We start from the raw sequence: 13622 nt of genomic DNA on the forward strand, positions 1-13622 counted from the left end.
AGCCTTGAACGCCACCACACTGGGCCGAGAGGCGGTGGCCTCTGCCTTGTACACAGTGACCCTTGTACACAGTGACTAGGAGAATTTAAAGACGTTTAAAGTGTATCTTGTTGATAAGACAGTGAAGACCTTTGGACTTGAGGGTGTGGCGGCCCCCGCATGTGTAGCAGTCACCTTGGCCGGGCGGGTGGTGGTGGTGGTGGTGAGGAGAGGGAGATGACTCTGTGGCCACCATCCTAGCAAGAAGGGCGAGGCTCCAGGGGCTGAGAAGTTGGACCTGACTGGAGAGGCATTTCCTGGTAGGAAGCCCAAAGTCTGAGATGGGGGAAGATTGGGGTGCAGGTAGGGCACAGTCAAGGACGAATCTAGTGCCAGGATTAGGTGCCTAGGCTGTTGCTTGAGGGCTTCCATTAATGGGCCTTAGCCTTAAACCAAATTGGGTCTTTGTTTTCATATAATAGTACTCTTTTTAAAAAAATATATTTTATTGATTCTTTACATAGAGGAAGGGAAAAGGATAGAGAGCTAGAAACATCAACGAGAGAGAAACATCGATCAGCTGCCTCCTGCACACCCCCTACTGGGGATGTGCCCGCAACCAAGATACATGCCCTTGACCGGAATCGAACCTGGGACCTTTCAGTCCGCAGGCTGACGCTCTATCCACTGAGCCAAACCGGTTTTGGCCATATAATAGTACTATTTAATAAAGGCCAGTAATTAATGAAATGGGACTTGTTTTATTGCTTTGAGTATTTCTCATTGAACTGTCTTCAGATCAAAAAATATGCCAAGCTTTGCGCAGTGCAGTATGGTAGCCAGTGAGGTTTATCTGAGGGGCTATTATTGCTAATTGAAGAAGAAACATATACCAGACTATGATGCTACCTAATCTTGGGTGATAAAGACACAGACTCTTAGCCCTAGCCGGTTTGGCTCAGTGGATAGAGGGTCGCCTGCGGACCAAAGGTTCCTGGGTTCGATTCTGGTCAAGGGCAAGTACCTTGGTTGCAGACTCCTCCCCAGTCCCCGCCCTGGTCAGAGCACGTGCAGGAGGCAACCAATCATGTGTTTCTCTCTGTCTTTCCCTCTCCCTTCCACTTTCCCTAAAAATCAATGGAAAAATATCCTCGGATGAGGATTTTAAATAAATAAATAAAGATACAGGCCCTGACCGGTTTGGCTCAGTGGATAGAGCGTCAGCCTGCGGATTGAAAGGTCCCAGGTTCGATTCCGGTCAAGGGCATGTACCTTGGTTGCGGGCACATCCCCGGTGGGGGGTGTGCAGGAGGCAGCTGATTTATGTTTCCCTCTTGTCGATGTTTCTGGCTCTCTATCCCTCTCCCTTCCTCTCTGTAAAAAATCAATAAAATATATTTTTAAAAAAATAAGATACAGACTTTTATAGTGGGAAAATAGGTGCTGAATAAAAGTCTGGGTGTCCTGGAAACAGGCAAAGCACGCTTGTCTTTCAGCTCCATATCTTGGAAGAAATCAAGCAGGCCACAAGACAGCAGAAATTCACATCCCCAGAATATCCTGGTCAGGAGGAACTTTAAATCAGAAATGCCCATTTTACAAGTAAAGAAGTAACCTCCAAATAAACTGGTGAATGAAATCATGTTTCTCCTATAACTGTGGGCCTCCATTCCAGCCAGGAAGGCAGAATTTAAAAATCTGTACTGTCCTATGTCAGAGATGACTGTGCTGAGGGAGAACAACCACCATGCAGTGCCCGAGAGAGAGAGTGCCTTAGGTAAAGTGGTCAACAGAGATGTCCCTGAGAAGGTGACACTGATTAGGGACCTGAAGGAAGTGGAGGAGGGAACCAAGCAAAGGCCCAGAGGCAGGGCAGGCTTGGTGTATTCAGAAACAGCAAGGCCATACTGGAGCAAGAGTGAGAAGAGATGAGATGGAAGTGGAGGAGATGCTGTACGGCTCGGAGGAAAAGGTGTGGTCTTAATCCAGATGGGACAGCCCTGGAAATTGTGGGCAGAGCAGTGGCATGTGTGAAAAGGATCCCTTTGGCAGCTATATTGAGAACACCTGGGAGCAAGAGCCAACGTAGAGAGGTGATTTAAGAGGCAACACCAATAATCCAGGTGACAGTCCATGGTGGCTCAGACCAGACAGGTGCCAATGAGTGGTGGGGCTCTGGCCAGTGTGGCTCGCATGGAGTGTCTTCCGTTAACAGAAAGGTTATGGGTTCAATTTCTGGTCAGGGCTCATAGCTAGGTTGTGGGTTCAACCCCAGGTTGGGCGCATATAGGAGGCAACCGATTGATGTTTCTCACATCGATGTTGTTCTCCACCTTTTCCATCCTCTCTCTAAAATCAATAAACATATCCTCAGGTGAAGATTTTTTTTTTAAGTAGTGAGAAGAGGTCAGATATATTTTGAAGGTAGAATTTGCTGATGGATTGGATGCGGCAGCATGTAAGAAGAATGGAAGTCACAGATGACTTCAAGTCCAGAAAAGATGTACGCAATCATTAGCTCTAATAGAACTCTAACCATTTGGGAAATAAGACAGCAAAGTCCCTGTGCACTATTTGACTTCCATTTAAGACGAATCCAGGCCATGATTGCTCTTTGCCATCTCCTCCCCATATCCCTCCACTTCCTAAAATTCTTTTTTCTTTTTTTTTTAAAGTACTTTTTATTTATTTTATTGATTTCAGAGAGGGAGGGAGAGAGAGATAGAAACATCGATGATGAGAGAATCATTGCTCGGCTGCCTGCTACACGTCCCCTGTTGGGGATGGAGCCCACAACCTGGGCATGTGCCCTTGACAGGAACCGAACCCAAGACCCTTCAGTCCACAGGCCGATACTTTATCCACTAAGCCAAAAAGGCTAGGGCGTAAAATTATTTCTTATTGTAGTCTGGGACAAGGCTTATTCATTCATCCAACAAGCACTCATATACTGTGTCTGGAGACTAGAAAAACGAAATCGTGTATCAGCCATGGTTCTGCCCCCAGAGAACTTCCAGGCAGGCTATAGAGACAACATTTTAACTCAGGATGTTTGGAGCTAAAGAGAGGATTGCACAGAAAACTTGGGACACAGGGGAGGTTGTGCCAGTTCATTCCAAGGCTAAGGTATAAAGAAGGGGATGGGAGAAGGCTCCCCGGAGATGACACCTGACAGCAACAAGGGGGCAACCTGGTATTAACTAGCACTCTAAGAAGTGTCCTGTGTCTTTGTTAATGGCAGTGGAGTGACACTGGAGCAATGACTCCTGCTTGCTGGTTAGGGAAACAATGAAACTGCCCAGTTGGGAAGCCTGAGTCCCTTCCTGCTTTGTGAATTCCCCTTTAACTTTTAGGGTCCAACTCAAGTGTTCATTCCACTGGGAGAGAGCATTAAACCGATGGTATTTTGATCGATTGTTACACATCAGGTCTTGTGAGAAGTTTTAAGTGTTATCTTCCTAATCCTCATAAATACCCCATTCCACAGGTGAGAAAACTGAGACTCAAAGAAAGGAACGTATTTGTCAAGTCTCAGCTAGCACCAGGCAACAGAGCAAGAATCTGAAACTGGGTCAGGTTCGCTAAAAAAGGCCACATGCTGCCTCCATTGGAACGTTTATGGAGTTGGATTTATAGTTGACCCGCCTCTCCCCGCCCACCTAGACCTTTAAATTCCTCCACGCCCGGGGCCGTCTTAATTCATCTTTGAAAATCCTCAACTCATCTCCTCCATCCCCAGAACAGAGTAGCACGAACTGGGCGACCTGCAAAGATTGAATGAACGAACAAATAACTAAATAGACGAATCTGAGTCCTCACTATGCCATCTCTGGTAAACTGCCTCTCCCGTGCCTCAGTTTCCCCAACTGCTCGGCTCGGGATGAGGCCGACCAAAGTAATCTCGAGGACCGGCGGAAGACAGTCGCGAGAACTACAGGGCTGGGCAGGCAGTACCACCCCGCTACTCGCGGCGTTGGGGCGGGGCTGGAAGGGGCGGAGCCTGGACTCACATGCTGCGCCACCATTGGCCGCGCCCGCCGTCACCCGGCAGTAGTTGTAAAGGTCAGCCCCGCCCCTTCCTCTTTCTCTCCGAGCAGGCGGCGGCGGCGGAGGGGTGTTTAGCCATGGTGAGAGCCGAGGAATCGGGAGCCATCCGCGCGGTGTTGGGCTCGGAGACTGGGGTTGGGGGTGCAGGGTGAACCCTGGGGTCCCATCTGCCAGCCGGGCCTGTGGGGTGTAGTGCGGAATGGCCTAGCTCCGCCACCGCCGGCCTCCTTCCAACCCCTGCCGGCCTGGGCTAGGGGAGGTGCGCGCGCGCTGCCGGCGGCCTCTGCCTTCCTGTCTGCGGAGTGGGAGTAGCGGCCCAGCCTCGTAGCCGACCCGGGCCTCGGATACCTTGCGCCAGGCGCGCGCCCTCCTGGGGCTGGCCAGGACGCAGGGGGAGGGGTGGGAAGGGCCGGTGGAAGCCTCGGTGAGCGGCGGCGGGGGAGACGGAAGCGCCCGGCATATGACCCAGACCCTTTCCTGCACGCAGGCCAAAATTAAGGCTCGGGACCTTCGCGGCAAGAAGAAGGAGGAGCTGCTCAAACAGCTGGACGACTTGAAGGTGGAGCTGTCCCAGCTGCGCGTAGCCAAAGTGACAGGCGGCGCAGCTTCCAAGCTTTCTAAGATGTAAGTGACGGGCGGCCGGGTGAGCACTTGTGGATCTTTGCAGTTGGCTTAGGGAGGTGTCCGTTCAGTGGAGCTGTGGGTTGGAATGTCACGCCCTCCTAACCGGGCTCACCTGCTCTCGGCCCTCCGCGTGGGAGAGCCGCTCCCCTTTACCTGCCTTTGACCGTGTGGTCCTTTTGCCTGGTTCAGCTTCTCTGGCTGGTGAAAGAACAGGGTGTCCCTCTTCGGGGACATTTTAATGCTTCCTTCAAAAACCCAACTGGACATTTTCTTTCATCTCCCACCAGCACTTGATTCCCTCCCCACCCCCCACCCCCAAGTTGGTAGGTGGGTGCCTTGCACCTTACTTGAGTTGTAGTGTAAATTAGTGATTTACATGGATCAAGAATTGTGTAAGGAATGTGGGTTTAGAGTCAGTCAACCTGGGCACAAATTCCACATCTGCCACATCCTATCTGATGGGCAGGTTGGCTAACCACCGGCTTTTTTTCCCATCTTTTATGAAATCCCCCCAACAATCTTCATATGGTGGTGGGAGGATATTGGGTGAGTTTGGGAACATGTAAGCAAGTGTCATCCCGAATCCTCAAGACCAGGTTTACCAAGCTATCTACTGAGTGAGCCTCCCCTCATCCTCCAACATGACTACAGATTCACCTGCCCCCAGCTGGTTCCTCCCTTCAGGCTCTCTACTCAGTAGCATTTCTCCCTCCCAAGTGGCCCCTGCTGTGACTCTTTAAGCTTCCCTGGTTGCCCAGCTTGTGACATGATTCTTTCTGGTCAGCTCATTAAGATGGGCATTGGTTAGGTCGGCTTCATAGCCCTCAGGATGTATGGCCTGGGATGGAAGATCTTTTCCTGATCAGCCCTCCATCGCTCCTCATTAAGCCTCCTCAGTGGACACTCCACAGATCCTCAGAAGCACTGGACACTCCAGGCCTTCCCTAGTCACTCCTGAGATTCCCATATACTGGAGTCGCTCCGACCTTACTCTCAGAATACTTCCTCCTGGGCTGAGTTGAGTGCATCTTGGGTGGAGATGGATGAGATCTGGGTCAGGCCCTGAATGAGATGCTTTGGGAGCACTATGTGTTCACTGTTGTGTCTGTTTTTGTAGCCGAGTTGTTCGCAAGTCTATCGCCCGTGTTCTTACCGTCATTAACCAGACTCAGAAAGAGAACCTCAGGAAATTCTACAAGGTGAGTGGGGGTATGCGTGGGGCTGCCTGGCTCTAGGGAACAAAGTTCCAGCCCTCGCTGAGGGCGGTCAGTATGAAGAGGTTCTGCTGGTGTGTGTGGGACAGCTCTGCCCAGGCATAGTTGGGCTTTCCAGACCCGTCCAGCTTGTAAATGGGTTTGCCTTCCGGCATCTTGCTCAGCATATGGTATGCAGACTGCATTTCCTCGGGGCTGCAATTGTCAGGAAATCAACAGTGTGGTAGGACTGGGGCTGAACACTTGGGTTTTGGGTGCAGCCTCACCAGCTGAATGAGTTTGTGCAGTCTGAGGATTGACTGCTAAATGTTTTGTCTTACTAGTACTGTGTGTCTTACTAGTACTCTGTGTCAGGCACTGCCAAGCCCCTGACATTCTTGTTTTTCGGATGAGGACCTCAAGGCTTAAAGAGGTTAAGTTGCTCAGAGTCACCTACAAATAATGGAGTGATTGGGCTGAGGTTCAAAACCATGCCTTGGGGAGGGGTGAATGGGGTGCTCCTGGGAGATTTCCACAGGTGTCTGATCCCTCAGCCTAGGATATAAACAACCGTTTCCTAGTCCTGTCCTCAAATTAGTCTTACCAGGGTTCAAGCAGTGAAGGCAAACCAGTGGGATGCTTTGTATATGCGTGTATATGTATATTTGCTTTGTTATAAGGAATTGGCTTATGTGGTTGTGAGGGCTGGGGCGAAGATTGTGGGCAGGCTAGGACTCATGACACAGGTTGAAGCTGCTGTCCCGCAGGTGGCATTTCTTGGGGAGAGCCTCAGCCCTGCCTTTAAGGACTTCCAGCTGGTTTTATCAGGCCCACCTAGATTACCCAGGATATTCTCTCTTAATTTAAATCAACGGATTGATTAGTGGATTTAATTACATCTACAAAATGGCTTCACATCAACTCCCAATTGAGTGTTTGAATAACGAGGGTTTGATACCAAAAAGGCCATCACGGTGTGCCTGAGCTAGCCTCCCAGGGACACAACTGTGGGGATGGGGTGAGGTGCTGCCACCCCTGGATGTATGCACATCTGTGTGGGAACGTTTTTCTGAGGATTGGGTCTGAAGCGTTCATCAGGCTCTGAGGGGACCAGGCAGAGGTGGTGGCCTGGAGCGATCCAGTGAATGCACCCATGCCAGGCACCACTCAGTCAGGGAGGTGGGGGTGAAGTCTCCGTCTGTGTCAGTGGACCTTCTGTGGTGACAGGCGTGTTCTGTGTCTGCTCTGTCATCAGTCACCTCCGACCACATGTGCCTGTTGGTCACTTAATGTGACTCTGGTGTCTAAGGACTGGCGTAATATAAACAGTATGGGCTAGTGGCTGTTCTGTTGGGTAGCGGAGCTCTACAGGGCTGAGTACATTTGAAGTGGACACCATTCTGACTTGTGCCCTGATGTGAGGGATGGGGGTGGACAAAGACTTGAATACTTCCAAGTTCCCCCAGCGCTCGTCCTCATCTCCTGTTAGGCCTTTTCCGCAGTTCTGTGCCCTGTGCCTACTCCTCCGGGCTGTTGGTGGTTCCCAGAGAGAGCCTGAGCTGTCATTCTTAAGGGGTTTTGTGCACAGGTTTCTCCCCTGTTTCAGTTGGCTTCTTCATTGCTTTCAGGGCTATTGCCAGTTGCTAGGTGAAACCTCCTGCCCCACAGATGAGCCACTTGTTACCTGTTCAGTCTTCCCCACTGAGCTGGGAGCTCCTTGAGCAGGGATCAGGCCTGATTCCTGGCCAAGCCAGCACCCAGCACAGGGCCTCAAGCCAAAGAGGGCCCAAGGAACCTTTGCATAACAAAGGAGAGACCCTGAGAGCTGCCTTAGCCTAGACCTGCTCTTTGGAAGCAAGTGGGACAAGACTAAGTGAGAGCCAGGGATGGAGACACGATGGCCCTGTTAAAGGTCTGGGAGCAGGTTTGGTGGGAGGCAGGAAAGGGGGCTTTGCCTCTCTGGAATTCCCTTGGCCAAGCCAGAGCTTCCCTCTGGGACTTGTAAAATGGGAACATAATTACAGGGGACACCCATAGGTACCTGGCAGGCATTCTAGATTTATCCAGTACCAGCTTAAGCCGCAACCCCTCCCCCACCCCTATCACCATATGCACCAGCTTGCATAACTTAAACCAAGAAAACAGTGACCACCCAGTACTTGCTGGGTGCCACATGCCCCTTACTTGGTTGATGTGATGTTGACTCCATGGCAGGAATTAGGCTGGTGGGAAGAACACTGTTTAGGGAGCTGGTTGATTTAGGTGCAAATCCCAGTTCCAACACAGTATTCGTGAGATCCTGACAAGTTCACTTGCTTTTTGACTCTTAACTCAAAAGGCTTTTTTTAAATGGGGATGATTCTCACACACACACACACACACACACACACACACCTTGAATTTGGGGGGATTGTATGAACTAGTAAGCAAGAAGTGTGGTCTGTCCCAGTCCCATGGCGACAGTCCCCTACTGTGCTGGATGTCATACAGCTCACTCATGTCTACAAATGAACCTCCCCAGCCCAGCCATGCACCTTCCCCAGTCACCTCCCAGGTCTTCCCAGCACCATCTCAACACCGTAGTTCCAACCTCTGGGGCTTGCTTAGCTACTGCAGTAGCTCCTAAGTCCTGGTCCTCAGATTCCCCCTGCTCTCCCATCACCCAGGGCAAGAAGTACAAGCCCCTGGATCTGCGGCCCAAGAAAACACGCGCCATGCGCCGCCGGCTCAACAAGCATGAAGAGAACCTGAAGACCAAGAAGCAGCAGCGGAAGGAGCGGCTATACCCCCTGCGGAAGTACGCGGTCAAGGCCTGAGCATCGCGGCGTCAATAAAGCACAAACTGGCTGTTGCTTTGTGTTTGCAGTTTTCTTAACCATGCTGGAGAGAGGGGCTGTTGTGGGGCCATGACAAGGATCTGCTGGGTGCTCGGTTATGGTTACTTTGGGCCTGTGGTGTGGAACGGCCCTGACTGCTTTCGCCAGGCCCCAAGCGCCCAGGGCAGGGAGAGGCAGGGGCGTGAGGTTGGAGACCTTGTGTGGTGATGTTACATTAGACGCTCTGGGTGGTTGATCATGCGGGGACATGGCGACTTGCCTAATCCACAGCTCCAGACACCAATAAGAGTTTCCCATCTGGGGTGAAGGTGCAAGCGTGGGCCACATCCAGGGCTCCCTGCCAAAAACACATTGTTGGGTTCTGAGGATGCAAGTCCTGTCTGAGCCCAGCTTTCTGGTACACCTTCCCCTGCTCCTTTGGGTGCTACAGCCACAGGCCTTACCTTCAGGGTTTCAATGCACTTTCCTGTGTTGCAGTCCCAGACTTTGATCTGGAAATAAAAACAAACAGGCAGGGAGGCCTCACGACACAAGCAATTTTTAAATCACCTTGGGGGTGAGTCCTAGCCAACATTTTAATCTTTGGAATGGGTTTTGTTTTTGAGGGTGTATTTAAGATGCCTGCCATAACATCTGATGCAAAAATGCAGTGCAATGCAATTTCCTCCCCCCTGAAGCTATTTGAATCCTACAAATGTTACTAACGTTTGGGCTAGCCCAGACCTTGGTGGCTAACACCTTCCTGTTCAGGGCAGATAGGGCTGTGGTCCTTCCTGGGCAGTGCTGAGGACTCGAGTAGGCCCAGTGTGGGGGTAGGAGTTTGCCAGGAGGAGGGGCCTGGTGGGGTAAGGTTACCATTGGGGAGTAGCCCGCGCTGGCCAGCTGCAACCCATCTGGGGAGAAAGCTATGCTCTTCACCCAGGTGGCATGGCCCTTGAGCTGGACAAGCAGGCTTCTAGTCGAGGGCTTCCAGATGTGGATGGTCTTGTCCCAGGAGCCAGATGCCTAGACAGCAGATAGCTGTTTGAGGCCTGCATGTTCACTGTTCCTAAATGGCCCATGACCCTACCAAGGGTCTAGCTGTCAGCAAGGGACCAGCCCAGAACCCAGGGCAGCCCAGCTCACCAGCAGGCCAGATGTTGAGTAGGACAGGCAGCTGACATTGCCACTGTGACCCTCCAGCTCCTGGTGGAAGATCGCTGGGGTCCCTGTCCGAAGGTCCCAGATGCGAATGGTAGAGTCCCAGGAACCAGTGGCCTGCAGACAGCGGCCAGAAGAATGGACCAGTTAGCCCATGTCCACCCAGTTTCTAGGCTGGTCAGACTCAGAAAGCAGGCACCAAGCCCTGCTGAATCCCCATCTTACAGATGGGGGGTCAGGCTCAGAAGAGCCAAGTCATCTAGTCAAGGTCTAGGATTCTAACCATTGCTCAGTCCCAAGTGGGAACGTGGGTGTTGGTACCCTCAGTGTGGGGCATGGGCAGCGGTGGTGTGGCTCACCAGATAGTCTGAGCTGGGTGCGAAGTCACTGCTCTGGATGGAGTCTCGGTGCCCTGCCAAGTGGCGCAGCACCTGGCCAGACTGAAGGTGAGAGCCCTGAGCTTCGGAGGGCAGCCCAGAAGCCTCACAGTGCCAGGTTCTAGGCCTCAGATGGGGCAGACCCAGGCCCTTCTTTCAGGGCTGCCTGGGTAATGTGTGGCATATCACAGAGTCTGGGAGACTTCCCCAGCCTGAGGAGAGGGGGAACCTCATGGGTACAGGGGGTGGGGTGAGGTAGCTGTAGCCAGATGCTAGGGGGTGTGGGTGTGGGCAGTGGAGGGTGTGTGTGTGTGTCATCCACCCCTCCATATACCTGCACCTCCCAGAGCATCACCCGCTTGTCCCAGCCACCCGATGCCAGCTGCTTGGAGTCTGGACTGAAGCTGACTGTTTCCACACTCCGCTGGTGACCTACAAGGTGGCACAGGACACAGCAAGGTGCGGAAGGGAACCCAGGCCTGGCTGCTTGGCCCGCAGTCCCACCCAGCCCACTCACCCTTCAAGACCTGCAGACACTTGGCTTCTGCTGCGTCCCACAGGCGGATGGTGCAGTCATAGGAGGTGCTGGCAAAGAGGCGGCCGTCGGGGGAGAAGCGGCAGAACTTCACAGGGCCTGGGCGGGTGGCCGTGGTCAGAGAGCGGCACTACCCCCACCTCTGGCCCTCCACTCGGACACCCACCAATTTCTCCAGTCTCATCGCCTACCTCACTTCCTTCTAGCCTACACCATACACCTGGAATTCCTGGAACACCCAACCCCACAGTCAGTACCAATCAAATGCAGGCACCTCCCAGAAACTCCTTGACACCCCAGCATAGGTTCATTGCCTCCTTTGAGCTCCCCAGCCCCCAGATTTTCCTATTACAACATTAATCAGTGTGCCCTATAATGAGCCAGAGCTTTTTCTTTGTCTCCTTAATTGTAAATTATATCTACTGAGTACTTACTGGGTACTAGGTACTTTCCTTGCATTACTTCACCCTATAGGGTAGCAACCATTATCCCATGCTACAGAGGAGGAAATAGAGGCTCAGGGAGGTGACATTACATAATCAGTCAAAATAGGAGGTAAAACATAAAAGAGCCTTAATGACATTATGCTAAGAGAGGTAAGCCAGTCACAAAGAGGAATACTGTATGGTTCCCCTTATACAATTAGAGTAGTCCAATCCTTGGAGACAGAAAGCAGAATGATGGTTGACAGGGTCTGGGGGGAGGGAGGAATGGGATGTTTAATGGGTATAGAGTTTCACTTTTGCAAGTTGAATGAGTTCTGGAGACTAGTTGCACAACCATATGAATGTAGGTAGCACTACACTTACAAATGGTTAAGACAGTAAATATGTATATTTGTAAACTTTTTAAAAAGTAGGATCTGAATCTGGCTGGAGGTCACGGTTAGATTCCCCCTTGGGGCACATGCCTGGGATGCCGGCATGATCCCCAGTAAGGGGAGTGCAGGAGGCAGCCAATGAGTCTCTCATCATTGATGTTTCTATCTCCCCCTTCTCTCTAAAATCAAATAAAAACATACTTTAAAAAAAAAAAGTAGGATCTGAGTTCAGGTCTGCCAGAGTCAGAGAGCCCAGGGAACATGTCCGTCTTCTTGCTCTCGTGCCTCAGCCCCGCCTAGGCTGTCTTGCATGGGTGCCCAGCTCAGACATTGGAGGCCACTGCGGGCCTTAGCCTCCCGATCCAGGTTGAGGAGCCCACCTGTGTGGCCACCCAACCTCCACAGCAGATTCCCACTCTGGGTTTTCCAGCCATACACACAGCCGTCTTCAGAGGCTGTGAGCAGCGTCTGGCCATCCGGGGAGAAGGCGGAGAAGTTGACCTGGAACAGAGCACAAAAGTAGTCCCATCACAGGGCAAGAAACACCTGCTGTTCATTCTTGACGCCAGACCCCTGGACCATCCCTAAACACCCCCGCCCCCCCCCCCACCCCCCCACCCCCCGCAGGAGCCTGGGGTTGGAGCCACGGCTTCAGGCCTCACTCTGCAGCCAGAGCCCAGACCCAGGAACCACTCTGCAGCCAGAGCCAAGAGCCTGGAGCTCTCTCCGGAGCCCTGGAAAGAAAACCCGAGCCTGAGGCTGAATCTCAAGGACGCCAGCTGCTGGCGCCTTCTCTAGAGCCAGATTCGGAGCCAGGAGTCCGTTCTAGAGCTGGAGTCCAGAACCAAGAGTTCACTTTGAAGCCAGAGCCCAAAGAACGGGGGTTTGAGGCCTCTCTGGCACCAGAGCTTAGACCCTCAAGCCCATTCTGGAGTTGGAGTTCCGCTGTGGGGAACCAGGAGCCTAGAGTCTGGGCAGGGCCCACTGGCCTCACCTCTCCGCGGTGCCGGCGGAAGAATTTCACTCTCCCGATGACCAGCTTCCCTGGGGCCTTACTGTTCATGGGCCCGAGGCCAGCTCCCTCGGGCTCCCCCCCGGCCCGCTGATGGGCTGCGGGCCGGACTTGGGACAGGGGGAAGGGGAAGGGGGGGAGGAAAGGGAAAGGGAAAGAAGAAACTGTGTACAAGTGGTCTCCATGGCAACGGGGGGGGGCGGGGAGCGCGCAGCTGCTGTGGGGTCTCTGGGAAGTCGTGAGGAGATGGACTGGGAGAGACCGTTCTCAGCTCCCTGGAGGTGGGCCTGCAGCTGGCACCGTGGCCGCCAGAGGGCAGGTCAGCCCCACGCAACGCGCCTGCCTCTCGCGCCGCTCAGAACCCGTGCACAGTGCCGATCAGTTTGCAAAGGACCCGCAGACCCCTGGAGAGGAGCCTGTTTCCCACCTGCACAATGGGGAGGATCATCCCTACATCCCTGCCCCTCAGGTAGGGATGATCCTAGTAGGTGCCCTGGAACCAAGACCCTTTCCTCTAGGAGTGGCCAGTACTGAGGTGAAGAGCTTCCATGGAGAAGGCTGGAGATGATGCCCCTCTTTGCCCTCCCGGATGTGGGGAGCCAGAGGCAGTGTGTGCCAAGCACGGGGCACTGAGAGATGGGAGCACTGTGGTTAACGTTCCCAGCAGCACGAAGTGTGCCATGGGAGGACGTGGAGGTGGTGGAGAGAGGCCGCGGGAGCTGTCAGGATGCTTGTTGAATAGTTCAGGCTGAAACTGGGAAAGGACTTGGTTTCAATGTCCATTTTACAGATCAGGAAACTGAGGCCCCAGGATGAGGGGACATTCAAAGGTCACTCAGCCAACAGGAAAGGAACTGAGACTTGCCCATGTCTGCCTGACTCTGGGGCCTCTATGGGGACCGCCTGCCATGAATTCCAGGCCCTCACAGCCCAGGTCCCTGCCTCCTGGTACATCTGGGAAGCTGAGGTCCTGAGGGGGCAGATTTGGCCCAGGCTTCCAGCACCCCCATGGCAGAGCTGGGGCCAGCTCCCTTCCCGCAGGACAGGCTGGGGCTGAG

The 13622-nt window shown here is 53.0% G+C and overlaps 2 protein-coding genes across 2 annotated transcripts; one reads left to right on the forward strand and one right to left on the reverse strand.

Annotated features, from left to right (window-relative positions):
• The first annotated feature begins 2424 nt into the window (after positions 1-2424).
• On the forward strand, positions 2425-8690 carry RPL35 (ribosomal protein L35). The gene is made up of 4 exons (XM_079790342.1): positions 2425-4106; positions 4514-4650; positions 5768-5849; positions 8510-8690. Exons 1-4 carry the CDS (start codon positions 3990-3992, stop codon positions 8657-8659), a joined length of 486 nt encoding a protein of 161 aa, XP_079646468.1. The 5' UTR covers positions 2425-3989; the 3' UTR covers positions 8660-8690.
• A 201-nt stretch (positions 8691-8891) lies between these two features.
• On the reverse strand, positions 8892-12657 carry WDR38 (WD repeat domain 38). Its single transcript, XM_079789595.1, has 9 exons — positions 12547-12657; positions 11933-12053; positions 10715-10831; positions 10532-10629; positions 10180-10260; positions 9806-9937; positions 9536-9685; positions 9124-9171; positions 8892-9017 (listed from the first exon to the last, which is right to left on the reverse strand). Exons 1-9 carry the CDS (start codon positions 12613-12615, stop codon positions 8940-8942), a joined length of 894 nt encoding a protein of 297 aa, XP_079645721.1. The 5' UTR covers positions 12616-12657; the 3' UTR covers positions 8892-8939.
• Positions 12658-13622: the final 965 nt, after the last annotated feature.

The sequence above is a fragment of the Cnephaeus nilssonii genome (assembly GCF_951640355.1).
Source record: "Cnephaeus nilssonii genome assembly, chromosome: 14".
In the NCBI taxonomy this organism is placed as follows: Eukaryota; Metazoa; Chordata; class Mammalia; order Chiroptera; family Vespertilionidae; genus Cnephaeus; species Cnephaeus nilssonii.

Bases quoted from the DNA above. Each gene is read 5' to 3' on its own strand.
- RPL35 (XM_079790342.1), top strand. From the start codon at position 3,990: ATGCTGCGCCACCATTGGCCGCGCCCGCCGTCACCCGGCAGTAGTTGT. The intron at 4,651-5,767 runs GTAAGTGACGGG...CTGTTTTTGTAG, and splicing joins GCTTCCAAGCTTTCTAAGAT to CCGAGTTGTTCGCAAGTCTA. The intron at 5,850-8,509 runs GTGAGTGGGGGT...CCCATCACCCAG, and splicing joins ACCTCAGGAAATTCTACAAG to GGCAAGAAGTACAAGCCCCT.
- WDR38 (XM_079789595.1), bottom strand. From the start codon at position 12,615: ATGAACAGTAAGGCCCCAGGGAAGCTGGTCATCGGGAGAGTGAAATTC. The intron at 10,261-10,531 runs GTATATGGAGGG...TCTCACCTTCAG, and splicing joins TGATGCTCTGGGAGGTGCAG to TCTGGCCAGGTGCTGCGCCA. The intron at 9,018-9,123 runs GTAAGGCCTGTG...TGTTTTTGGCAG, and splicing joins AGTGCATTGAAACCCTGAAG to GGAGCCCTGGATGTGGCCCA.